The 13909-nt window shown below is 33.4% G+C and overlaps 1 protein-coding gene across 1 annotated transcript in view; it reads left to right on the top strand.

The window, feature by feature from the left end:
* PSME3IP1 (proteasome activator subunit 3 interacting protein 1) overlaps window positions 1–13909 on the top strand; it is a 38154-nt gene that overhangs the window by 9630 nt on the left and 14615 nt on the right. The window contains exons 3-4 of the mRNA XM_051979898.1: window positions 4046–4144; window positions 4566–4688. Of these exons, the coding sequence (XP_051835858.1) occupies window positions 4046–4144; window positions 4566–4688 (222 nt within the window). The remainder of the gene's footprint in view (window positions 1–4045; window positions 4145–4565; window positions 4689–13909) is intronic.

Raw genomic sequence — 13909 nt, 5'->3', positions numbered from 1 at the left:
ATTACTGTGTATAATGTTTTCCTGGTTCTTCTTAATTCACTCAGCATCAGTTTATGTAGGTTTTTTCCAGACTTTTCTGAAATCAGCTTATTTATTATTTCTTATAGATTAGTATTCCATTACATTCAAGTACCACAACTTATTCAGTCATTCTCCAATTAATGGGCATCCACTCAATTTCCAGTTCCTTGCCACCACAAAAAGATCTGCTACAAATATTTTTGTATAGCACATGATAATCTTTAAATATTTGGAAGGCTCTCACATAGAAAAAGGAATTAGACTTGTTCAGCTAGACTCCAGATGACAGAACTAGGAACAGTGGGTGTAATTGCAGAGAGATACCAATTTAGGATTGATATAAGGAAAAAGGAAAAACTACTGACAGTTACAGCTATTCAAAAACAGAATGGAATACTTTGAGCCATTGGGTTCATTCTCCCTGGAAGCCTTTAAATGTCTGGATAACTACTTTGAAAGGTTTCTGAAGGAGGGATTCTTTTTTAGGTATGGATTGGACTAATTGGCTTCTGAGACCCTTTCAAACTCTTGTGTGATTCTGTGATACAGTTTAAAAGATTTAAGATTTCTGAAACCACTAGGATTGATACCATTTTTAATTGACTTAGATTTGTACATGTTGTGGAAAACTTTATAGGCTAAAGTAATTGTGTTGGTGCCATTCATTGCATTTATTCTTAGTTATCATTAGATTTGGAGTATGATATATTATTGAAAAAAAGGCAATTAAGTATATCTATTTTCTCTTCTTAGAAGAGTCTTTGAAAGTAATCTATACACATAACAACAACCAAAAACCAAGCACACTTTGACAAATTTTATTTTATAGAGTTTTGCAATCTCTTGAAGTCAATCCAAGCTGCTCTTTTCCTTGTATTTAATTGTGGCTCCAACTCTTCTGTTTGACTGTTGGTCCTAAATGAACACATTGGTGGATAAGCTCTCTAGAGTTGTCATAATGCTATAATCCAAACAAATAGATATCCTTCAACCACTTGACCTTTCCTAGTGGATGATCAGGCTAAACTCTTTTGAGCAGTCTGTTGCAGGAGATGCTGCAAAGTTCTGGGGCACAGCACAACCAGGTCCGTCATTCACAAACAGGAATATCTGGAGGAACTCATAATATTAGCTAATCACTCATATTTATATATTACTTTAAGGTTTGCAGAGTGTTGTTGTTATTTTTTGACATACATTATCTCAAATGCTTCTCAACATCGCTATGAAATATGGAAGGGGCTATTGTTAATTTCATTTTATAAATGAGGAAACTAGGTCAGAAAGGTTGTGTTTTAAGATTATAGATCTAGAATCCAAACTTGTTACCTTATTTTTATAAATTAGAAAACTAAGCCAAGGTCGCACAAATATAAAGTGCCAAGGAAGATTTGAACTGGTTCTCTGATTCTAGAGCCAGTGATGTTTTCAGGGTGTGAAATGAAGATGTTGAGGTTGGGCCAAAATGTAGTGGTTATGAGATGCCCTACTTCATCACCTTTTCTGCAACTTCCAATTCTAGTATTTTTCCTGGAGTCACATGGCTAGTGGTTTTCTGAGAGGGAAACCTATCTCTTGTCTTCCTTATTACTGATGCAGCGCTCTACTACTGTGCCACCCTATCTTCTGCCTTGTTATGTGTGCAAAGAATCTAAAACGTTCCTAGCATGTAAGTAGATCTCATCCTGAAAAGAGAGATGTGGACAGGAATTGGAAGAGTTGTGAAAAGCCTTGAAGGTATTTCAGTCTGTACCAAAGGAAGAAGTATAGCACTATGAAGATCAGAAATCTATCAAAGCAAGTCACTATATATATTCTTTGTTTCTCTTTAACTTTGTGCTACTTCAAATAAGCTTTCCTATATTTCTTTGAATTCCTTCTGTAAGAGATTTCACTACCATGAGAGGTAGTGGAATAGTGGATACAGCTATATTATACTGTCTCTAATCTTTTTTTTTAAAAGAAACTATTCATGATACAAACAGATGTGAGGCTCCTTATTGTGAGACTTTGGTCTCTGTCATTCCTTGATCCTGAGTCTTGTTTTTTAAAATAAGTTTTATTTTGCCTTTTGTTTTTTACACCACAGACATCTCCTGGTTACCCTCTTCCTGCCACCCACATGCACTATTTCTCATAAAGGAAAACTGCTGAATAAAAAAAAAATCAACTTGGCCATATTTGTTGAATTATGCATCATTCAGCATCAATGAGTGATTCACTTCTCTAATCAAAGGAAGAATCAATATTAGTCATTACTTTAGAATAAGTCTAAATTCAGCTTTCTTTTAGTGTTCTTTGTATGATTATAGTTATATATTTTACAAGTAATTATTCATGTATACACACACACACACACACATCATATACAGGCATGTCTGCTTTTGGTTTCTTTCTGCTGTACAAATTCATGTAAATTCTTCCTTTGTTTCTTTGAATTCCTTATAGTCTTCTTATTAAATAGTAATGTTTTATTACTTTAATATATTTGTTCAGCTATTCTCCAATTAATGGGCATTTTTCTTTCCATTTCTTTGTAGCAAAAATGTTGCTAGGAATATTTGGTATATATGGAAATTAAGTCTGTTTTTTTATCTCTTTAGAGTTCATGCCCAGTCATTAACATTATAGATCAAACAGTATAACAACTTTTTTCACACAATTACAAATACTTGTTTTCAAAAATAGTTGAACCAGTTTTCAGCTCTATCAATAACAGATCAAAGTATTCGTTCTCTCATAGTCCTCCAGCACTGTTTCTATCATTTATCATTTTTGTTCCTTTGAAAGATATGAAGTGAAACTTCAGAGTTGTTTTAATTTCTATTTTTCTTAATAGTAGTGATTTGGAGCATTTTTTCATATAGTTCAGGTAGGTTCTTAATAAATGCTTCTTGATTGATTGATAGTTGTTGATGATTTGAGATTATTAAACAACTTTTTCATAGATTCCGTTTTCCAATGTAATTGTTGTCTTTGTCATATATCTTGAAGTTATTCAAAGATCATAGATCCATGGTATCATGGATCTGAGTGGGATGGGATCTTAGATATCATCAAGTCCAATCCTTTTATTTTACAGATGATAAAACTTGAGACCAAAAGAGGACATTCTTCTACTGTACCTTTTTGCTTCCCCAAGCACCTTCCCTTCTTACAAGATTCTGCCTGGTTCTTCACAGAACTTCTTTATTTTCTTATTTTAAAAATGTTGATCTGTAAGGTTCAGAATAATCTTAACAGTTATTTTGAATGTTTATATTTATCTTGAACATTGTTAGGTAAATTGACCAAAAATCACTTTTTTCTTGTTGTTTTCAGGTGCATGATTAAACTGGCACTTCAGTGTATACTTTTTCAAGGAGATCCCTTCACAAGTCATTTCCATTTAGCTAGTTTTTTTAACTTTTATATTTATTTAGAGCAGGAATCTCAGCAGTAGAAATCATAGATTGAAAACCAAAGGGACCTTTAGAGATCACTTAATAGTCTAGTCCTGTAACTGGAAGCCATGGCCCAAGAAAGTTATTTCATTACCCAAGATCACTAGATTAATTAGTGAGAAACCAATTGGATTTTTAAACCCAAGTCCTTTGACTCCAAATCCAATGCACATTCCAACACACACAGAATGTTCATTGATTTTAATATATCAGTTTGGTCATTGGATATAGTGAACATTGAAAGTATGAAGAGTTATGTTAACATTTAGTAGATTTTCTCCAAGTAGCATTTTTCCATTGTCACCATGATAAGAGTGAAGGAGTGAAGACCTTTTTGTTGCTTTCTAGCCCTTGGTCTCTCCAACAGACTAGTCATTAGAAAGAAACCTAGTTTCTTTCTGGGCCTATATACAAAGCCTTTCCAGTTTATTGGGATCTTTCAGAACTTAGATGTCCATAGCATGGCCTTTGAGACTAATGTCACCTCCATTCTATATAAGAGCTTCCTTGAGCATTGAAATCATTTTTTTTTTCTTAAGAAATTGTAAAGTACCTTTGGATTTTTCCTTCACTCTTTTCAGAATGCCCTGAGGAGGTATATGACCCTCGATCTCTGTATGAAAGACTCCAGGAACAAAAGGACAAGAAGCAGCAGGAATATGAGGAACAGTTTAAATTCAGTAAGTCTGAGAAAGTTACGTAACTCATGAGGTTTGGTCATTGTCTTGTGCTTCTTTGCCTCATGTGATATTTTGCATCAGAGATTCCATAATATTATATGACTAGTTTTTTACAGCTTTCAAAGTCTCATTTAGAAGGAAATGAAATTTGTGGCCTTTGCCATTCATACAGTATTAAACTTTTTTTTTTGTTTTAAACTCAAGAAGTCCAGTTTAATCTCTATTCTATCATGTTTCTGGACTTATATTTGGTAATAAAGGAGCAATAGAATGTTTTTGTGTCATTTTTTTTTATTCAGAGAACACAGTCATTTACTACTTCCTCCTCTAGAGAATCTGCTGTTCATTAAAGAAAAGGCTTTAGTTGATAATATTTTCCCTTTAGTTTACTAAATGTGCCTCATTCTAATTATTTCCTCAGAAAACATGGTAAGAGGCTTAAATGAAGATGAGACAAACTTCCTTGATGAGGTTTCTCGGCAGCAAGAGCTAATAGAAAAACAACGGAGGGAAGAAGAACTGAAAGAACTGAAGGAGTACAGAATATCCTTTATACTGAATGTTGAACTATTGAGCCTCGAGTCTCAAGGAGTCAGAAAATAATGTCTTTTAAGTTTCAAAAGTTTTTGTATAATTAGTAGTGGAGAAGGACATTGGTCTGGGAATCTGAAGACCTGAGTTCATCCTAGCTGTATCTAAGAAATTAGGAAAGCCAAAAAGACCATTTCCTTAACTCTGGGGCTCACTTTCCCCAGGAGGGATTTAGACTAGTTAATGAAAGATCTATTTTAGTTTGACATTAGTATTTAGAGGCTTCTTGATATCTCGATATGGTATTGTGGTAGAACAGGTAACAATTTCAGACCTCACTGTGGCTAAGTTGAACTCATACATGTAGTTGTGAAATGTATTTTACATACTTTGTTAGTGAATCATTTAAGACCTCTTTTTAGTGACATTCCCAATCACTGGTGGTATTGTATCTGCCAAACTGTGAACTAAAATTTAAATGACAGAGATATAATACGGTCCCCAATGAACAAGATACAAAAGAATTGATATCTAATTCTATGACATTGTTTGGAAACATACTTTGGAAGCTTTAAGGGTGTTTACTCTTGATGGGTATTTTGGATAATTCTGATTGTTTAGGAAAGGGATGAAAAGCAGATTTTTCAATCAGCTCATAGATATTACATTAATACTAAAACACTTACATAGCTGGATAGATGTTGATATAGGAATTGAAGAGTAGACATTTGCTTATCAAAGCTCTAAATTAAGAGGTTTTTTTTTATTTATTTGGATAATTTTCATAACACTTTTCCTAATAATTCAGATTATAAGTAATTTCCCTTAGTTTTGATATGTTCTTACATAAAACAATTTGTTTAGCTTGGGAGAAAAAAAATTCATGGTATTATATTTATTTAAGAGTGATTGTTTTTATCTTAAAATTTTATTGGTATCATTTGTTTTTACTTTTATATTCATTTCCAAAGTGAAAGAAAACAGTTTGGCAATATCATTTAATACATCAACTAAAAAAGATAATAGAGAAATTGCTCCCCATAGTTTTTTACTTCAGTCTCTGGGACCAAGCTTGGTTATAATTATAGTGTTCAGTTTCTTTTTTTTTTTGTTTCCATTTACATTTCTATATTTATAGTGAATAATATGTATAATGCTTAATCAGTTCATATCTTTGTAAATTTCTCCATATTCATTTATTATGATATATTGATATTTCATTGATTTTTTGGGGGACAAGGCAATTGGGGTTAAATGACTTGCCCCAGGGTCACACAGTTAAAAAGTGTTAAATGTCTGAGGTCAAATTTGAACCCAGGTCCTCTTGACTCAAGGGCTGGTACTATATCCACTGCGCCATGTAGCTGCTTTCATTAATTTCTTATAACAGAATTTGTTTTAGGCGTCCCCTAATCTAAAGATAGCTAGGTGATGCAGTGGATAGAGCATCGGGTTTAGGATCAGGAAGACTCAATTTCTTGAGTTCAAGTCTATCCTCAGACATTTATTAGTTGTGTGACCTTTGGCAAGTCACTTAATTCTGTCTCAGTTTCTCATGTATAAAACAAGCTGGAGAAGGAAGTGGCAAACCAATATTTTTGCCAAAAAAATCCCAAATAGAGTCACAAAGAGGCAGATTATACTGAGACCACCAAACAACAATAAAAATGTAAGGGGTATTTACTTTGTTAATTAGGTATTGTAAATGGATAAAGCATTGGCCTTAAAGTTAAGAATTGAATTCAAGTCCTGCCTTATACATTTAGCACTCATAGTATCTTCGTATTATAATACTACATTCATAGTCCTCAAACATTTCAAGCTCTGCTGGGAACAGTAAGCAAGATCAATTTCCGTTTCTCTTTTTTTTTTTTTTTTTTTTTTTTTACTCAGGCAGTTGGGGTTAGTGACTTCCCCAGGATCCCACAGCCAGGAAGTGTTAAGTGTCTGAGCTCAAATTTGAACTCAAGGCCTCCTGACTAAAGGGCTGGTGCTCTATTCACTGTGCCACCTAGCTGCCCCTATTCATTCTCTTTTAGCTGCCCCCTCAAATTCAGTTTCTTCATCAATAAAATGGAGATAACACCTGCTTTAAAAGGTCTGTTGAAAATACTATGCAAGTGTTCAGTTCATCTTTCTAGGATCATCTCCTTACAATTATCAGTGTGGATCTTCAGCACAAAGTATTTGAGATGGCATAGGTTTTTGGGCTATGAATACCCTTTATGACATCATAAAAGTGCTTTGGGTTATTACTATCAGTGTTTAACTGGATTTCATTGGCCTTTTTACTGACCCAAGCATCCTATATCTGTGTAAGCGTCATTTGCACCTTCCTTTTGATGGTGTTAAATGCTTTCTTCTTAGAGATTTATGAACTATCTTGCTAGTAAACCCTGTGGAATTGTTGTTTTAATTTTAGCAACTTCTGAATTTCCCCATCATTTTAGCAAACCAGTAGAGAAGTAGACATGATAGGATACACCAAATTTTTAAAAGCTACTCACTTCTTTTCTGCTCCACTGCTGCCCAACTGTATGTTGTTTTGGCTTTCCCTACAAGTTAGCAATTTCTCATTCCTGCTTGGAGAAGTGCTTTAGTCTGTTGACATTGTGTTCTGGTTGTCATTTTATCTTGGGGTGTCTGTTTTTTTGTTGAATGTGAAAATTTAGCTTGGAGAGGATGTCTATGATCAATCTTATCACTTAGCACTACACATTACTTTTGTCATTTTTACAATCTGTCTCTTCTCCTTACATTGATATAGTCTATTAAATGCCAGTGTTTGCTGCAGGGTGTATTTACAAAGTTTTTAATTGTGTTTAGGAGAGACTGTGTTGGTAATGAGGTCATGAGATGCACAAGTTTTTAGTAGTAAGTGACCATTGCTATTGCTGTTTCTGATTCCATTTCTCCCAAGGGTTTGTTATCATGTCTTGTGGTCTGTGCCTGCATTTTTAAATTAAAGTCATCCAGAATTATAAGCTTATCCTCTTTAGACACTGATGATTAGGGTCTCTGATAAATTTTTCTTTGACCTCATCAGGATTCATCATGGTGGAAGCATATACACTTAGCTGGTGGTGTGTTCCTGCAAGTGGCAGTCATATCACTATGGGCCTGTCATTCGCTTCTTTTGGTAGGCATACAAACTTGTTGACTAGATTAGTTTTAATTGTAACCTTCACCATCTTCACAGTGCTGCCTTTCATTACGGCCACTCCAGAGAAACATGTATCTAGGTCTGACTTTGGTTAAACTGGCCTTTGTTTGCCAGGGTTTCATTGCTCATGTAAAAGCTAACTGAAATCTTCTAGGTTACATGGCAAGAAAAGATATCTCTCAGGAGTTCAAAGATGTCTGCATTGTCCATTTCTATAAAGATGGAGATAGATTGTATGATGAAGAGGCGAGAAAGAAGTGGGTCCTCTCTCTTAGTCACTGCCAGCAAGATTTTTGCAAGAGTCCTCCTTAATAGGCTGATCCTTCACCTGAAAAGGGTCATCTATCTGAGAGCTAAAGTGGCTTTAGAAAGGGCCAAGGAATAGTTGATATGATGTTTGCTGTATGACAACTTCAGGAGAAATGCCAGGAGCAGAACAGAGATCTGTTCACAATGACCATTGATCTGAGCAAGGCTTTTGATGCTGTCAGTTGTTGTTAGACTTTGTAGAAAATTATGGTAAAATTTGGATGCCCAGAAAAGTTCATTGGTGTTATACCTCAGTTTTCACAATGGCATGTTTGTGTGAGTTCTGGAGAACGGATGATGCTCTTGCACTTTCCCAGTCACCAATAGAGTGAGGCAAACATGTTTTGTAGCTTGATGTTTTCTGTAATATTGTTATACACTATCAGTGAGGACAAAAACAGCAACCAAGTCAACTGCTGCACTGAACAATAAATTATTTAACTTGAGAAGGCTATAAGCCAAGACTAAAGGAGGAAGAGTTGGTGTTTGCACACTCAGTGCAACTTCTGAGACTTAGTTGCAAAAAAATATGGATTGATTCTCTATTGCTTGTGCTAATTTTGGCCTATTTGACCAAGGAAACACACACTAGCCTGCATAATACCAGCCATTTGTGGAACCATTGATTATAGCAAATGTAGAAATATTGAATGCTGTAGATAAGTTTAATTACCTTAGCAGTAGACTTTCCAGAAATATCTACATAGATTCTGAGATTGCTGCACTTGTTGCCAGAGCTAGCTTAGTGTTTAGGAAGCTCTGAAGGAAGAAGAGGTATTAGATTATCGAATATATTGTAGACTGAAAGTCTACCAGAGCCATTGTGCTGACCTCAATTGTTATATGCCTGTGAAACCTGGGCTGTCTTACTAACGCCATGTCAAGAAGCACTATTGCTTCCATTTTAATTGTCTTAGGAGGATTCTGAAGATCATCAATCAGATAAAATAATGGACCCTGGGATCCTTTCTTCAACTGAACTGCCAAGCATTCAAACACTGTTGCAGAGAGCAAAATTCTGTTGGAGGCCATGTTGTGGCCAAATGTACATTTGTCTAAAAGACTTATTTTATAGAGAATTCAGACAAGACAAACAAGACTTATATGAAGGTCACAAGCAATACAAGGACACTCAAGGTCTCTGAAGAACTTTTGAATCAACTGCTTGACATAGGAGACATTGACAAAGGACTGCTCAGTATGGCATCCCTGTACCAAAGAAGATGCTGTGCTCTTTGAAGCAGAATTGTAGTAATTCCAAAGAAAAGTTAGATTGTTGTGTAAATTTAGAGGCATCTCTATTCCAAATGTTCATATGGATTATTTGTTCCTGAACTGTGGTAGAGCCTTCCAGGCTTATATTGTTCTGATCAGCTAGACACACCTTGTATCTTGACTCCAGCATATTGATGTCATTTTGGTTCTCTCTGAAAATGAGGGACAACAACCAATTAATTTGAAATCTGAAGTCATATATAATTCTTATTTATAAATGAGAAGACTTGTGGTAGCTAATGCCTGTGACATCCATGTATTAGTAAAAGAAACAGTGTACTTTTGATGGAGCTATGAATTGGTCTACCCATTCTGGAAGGTGTTTTGGAGCTCTGCTTCTCAAATCACTAAATTGCCTTTTGACTCAGTGATACCAGACTTGTACCCTCAGAGAAATCAAAGGAAGAAGAAAAGAACTCTTATGTACAATAACAATTATAGCGATTCTTTTTGTTATAGCAAGGATTTGGAAATTAGTGGAATGCCTGCCAATTCGGGAATAGCTGAACAAATTATGAGCAGTGGAATATTATTGTGCTATTAGAAGCTATGATGAGGACAGGGGATAGAGCACCGGCCCCAAAGTCAGAAGACCTAAGTTCAGATGTGGCCTCAGATACTTAGCACTTCCTATGCTGTATGACCCCAAGTCACTTAACTCCAATTGTCTCCTCTCTCTCCCCCCAAAAAGAAATTAGTTTCAGAGAAAACTGAGAAGACATAAACTGATGCGCAGAGTAAAGTGAGCAGAACCAGTAGAATCATAAAGTTATAAAAAATAAAAAACCTTTGAAAGACTTAAGAGCTCTTATTTAAGACCCGTGGTGAAATAGGCTGACTGAGAGAGAAAGACTTAAGTTGCAGAATAAGACATACTTTTTTAGATACAATTAGTGTGGGAATTCTGTTTTTTATTAACTATGCATATTTGTTACAATGTTTTTTTCATTGAGAGTGAAAGGATTAGAATTGGGTAGGCCCATCCCATTCTTCCAAAAAAAAAAGAGCATCATTCAAACAGTTTTTTAAAAAGGCATAGAAGACAACAGAAGGAAACACAGACAGGACAAATTTGTTGTTTTTTTTCTTTTTGACAACTTTGAAAGTTTCATTTACATGTTGATTTTATTATATACATAAAAGGAAAAAGCAAACTGTAAATAATAGAAATTCAGAATTTCATGTGCAATCTACTTTTTATATTCCTTTTTGGATGTGTTCATATTATTTGGGTAATTATTGAAGAATAAAAATGAAATTAAATACAAACTCTGCCTCAGAGAATTAGAGCAACTAGAATTAGTGTACCTGTTATGAATAGACCATATTTACTTTTTTTCTTTACTCTTAGCAATAGAACTAATTTACTGTTAGGAGATTCATATATGTAGTCTATATAATTCTCAGTAAAGAAGTTAATTGTAATGAACTTAAGCAAATAACCCTAGTGATGAATTTCATCTGTGTATTGAGCACTAGATGTCACTATTGTTCCATTCTATAAAACTGATTTAGCTAAATAATTTCTGGGAGAGAGCAGAAAGAAAATTAAAGAATATTTGTGATTTGTTCTCTGGAAAACATAAACATTTCACTTATCAAGTAGCTAATGTTAAAAACTTGCTGCATTATGACTGGAAGATTTGTAGTTTAAAGGCAAGAAATAGTCTATAGATTTGCTTTATAAACATTTATGAATGTACATTTTGCTAGACTTAATGATATTTTATAAACTAATGTTTTTCCTTTTTAAAATTAAAATTATTTTGTTATATTTTAAGTGTTTAATGGTCTCCCTCTCTCTTAACCCTACACTAGAGAAAGCTACCATTTAACACAACTTAATAAATATGCAAAATCATACTAATGCATACTTTCTTTTATCAGTTCTTTCTCAGTAGTGGATAGCATCTTCTTTCATAGGTTTTTTATTGTTGGTCAGAATTATTTTTTGAATAATAATCCTGTTTACTGTGTGGTGTGTGTGTATGTGTATTTTTTTTTTTTTTTTGGTTCTCCTCATTTCACTGTTTATTAATTTGTATGTCTTTCCATGTATTTCTAAAATCACTCAACTTATTCAAGTACAATGGTATTCCATCACAATCATATACCACAACTTATTTAGTCATTCAATAATTGATGGATATTTCCTCAATTTTCAGTTCTTTACCATTACAAAGGGAGATACTAGATTTTAGTAGGGAGATTTTAGAACAGAGGTTCTTTTATTTTTTTTCCTGATCATCTTGGGAAACAGATCTAACAATGGTATTGCTGAGTCAAAGGAGGTAGATACAGTTTTATAACTCTTTGGTTATAACATCAAATTGTTCTCCAAAATAATTGGAACAGTTCATAATTCCACCAAGAGTATTATGTTCCACATCCCATCCAATGTTTGTCATTCTCATCCAATCTGATGGATGAGAGATGTCTCAAAAGTTGTTTTAATTTGCATTTCTCTAATCAATAATGATTTAAAGCATTTTATTAGTAAATATAGTTTTAATTACTTAATTGAAAAAATTGCCTATTCATATTCTTTCACCATTTATCATTTGGGGAATGACTTATTCTTACAAATTGTACAAAGTTCTTTATATGTTTAATAAATGAAACCTTTATCTCAGAAACTGTCAGTAAAATTTTTTTGCCAATCTCCTTTATTTTGGCTACATTGTTTATATTTGTACAATTTTTTAAAAATCTTATTATATTCAAAATTACTAATTTTATATTTCACAATGCTTGCTCTCTTTCTTGCTTAGTCATAAATTCTCCTATCCATAAGTCAGATAGGTAATGCATTCCATGTTTTTCTAATTTTCGTATATCTCCCTTTATATCTGTCATGTCTTTATATCTATTTTGATTTTATCTTGGTAAATGGTGTAAGATATTGATCCATATCTAATTTCTGCCAGTCTACTTTCTAGTTTTGCAAACAATGTTTTCTAAATAGTATATTCTTAACCCCAAAGCTTAAATACTTATATTTGTCAAATACAAGATTATAATAACCACATACTACTGTATGTGGTATGCCTACTCTGTTCCACTGCTCCACTTTTCTATTTTTAAGTTAGTACCAGATAATTTTCATAATTATTACCTATATAATTAATAACTATACAACATACTTATTATATAGTACTGCTAAACCTCATTCCTTTACATTTTTTATTAATTCCTTTGGTATTCTTGCTCTGTGGTTCTTCCAAATGAACTTTTAAAACATTTTTTTCTAGCTCGGAAAAATAATTTTTTAAGTAATATAATTGGGATGGATGGCATTAATAAATATAATTGGGATTGCTCTGCCTACACACAAAAATTACTATTTTCCTATTTAAATCTGACTTTATTTGTATATAAAGTGTTTTACAGATTTAGTTCTAGGGTTTGTATTGGGAGTTATACTCCCAGTTATTTTCTGCATTCTGCATTATTTTAAATGGGGCATCTCAATATCTCTTCTTGCAAGGTTTTGTTGATGATTTATGTGAGTTTATTATATATCCTACTACTTTGCTAAATTTGATAAAATTGTTGTAACGAATTTTTTTTGTTGAATCTCTAGAATTTTCCAAGTATATTATCATATTTGCAAAAAGAGTTTTATTACCTCATTTTCCATTCTGATTTCTTCAGTTTCTCTTTCTTTTGTAATTGCTATTGCTATCATTTGTAATACAATATTGAAAAATATTGATGATAATGGGAACTTTGTTTCACAGCTGATCTCATTATAAATAATGGTTTTATTGATGGTTTTATATAGATGCTTTTTATTTTAAGGAAAAATCCATTTATGCTTCAGCTTTTAAGTGATTTTAGTAGGAAGGAGTGTTGTATTTTGTCAAAAACTCTTTCTGCATCTGTTGATAATAAGATTTTTGTTAAGTTTTGTTATTGATATAATTGATTATGTTAATAGTTTTCCTTATGTTAAACCTCCCTGTACTTCTTCATCACTATCTGGTCACCATGTATAATCTTTGTGATGTATTGTTGTAGTCTTCTGGCTAATATGTTAGTTTTTATAAAAGAATTCAGCTACATCTAGTTTCCCTAAATTCTACCTCTTGTCTATGGAGGCTCTTTTAGGAAAAATCATTTGTTCTGTGACTTAGCAAGAAAAAAAGTGTCCTTCCCACAAGTGTTTTATTGCTAAGACCTCTAAGTGTCATGCATTAAGTATCTTTGGGGATTTGGGGGGTAACTTTGGATTTACTCAGTAGTTAATGATTGGAAATTTGAGGTAGGATTTAGATTTTATGTAATTTTCCCCTCTGGTTCTATTTTTTAAAACCAAGTGGAATGGTGATATGAGAATAGTTTAGAGTGAAAAGGGGGAAGGCTTTTTTTCTTTTTCTTTCTTACTCTGTCAGGCCAGATAGTTGTTATATGGTATCAGACCATTTGAAACTCAACTAGGATGAGAGGGGAGGGAAGGAGAGGGATCAATCTTCTGAAAGTCATCA

The sequence above is a fragment of the Antechinus flavipes genome, chromosome 2 (assembly GCF_016432865.1).
Source record: "Antechinus flavipes isolate AdamAnt ecotype Samford, QLD, Australia chromosome 2, AdamAnt_v2, whole genome shotgun sequence".
NCBI lineage: Eukaryota > Metazoa > Chordata > Mammalia > Dasyuromorphia > Dasyuridae > Antechinus > Antechinus flavipes.
The sequence above is the reverse complement of the archived record's forward strand: the minus strand, read 5'-3'. Positions and strand labels throughout refer to the sequence as shown.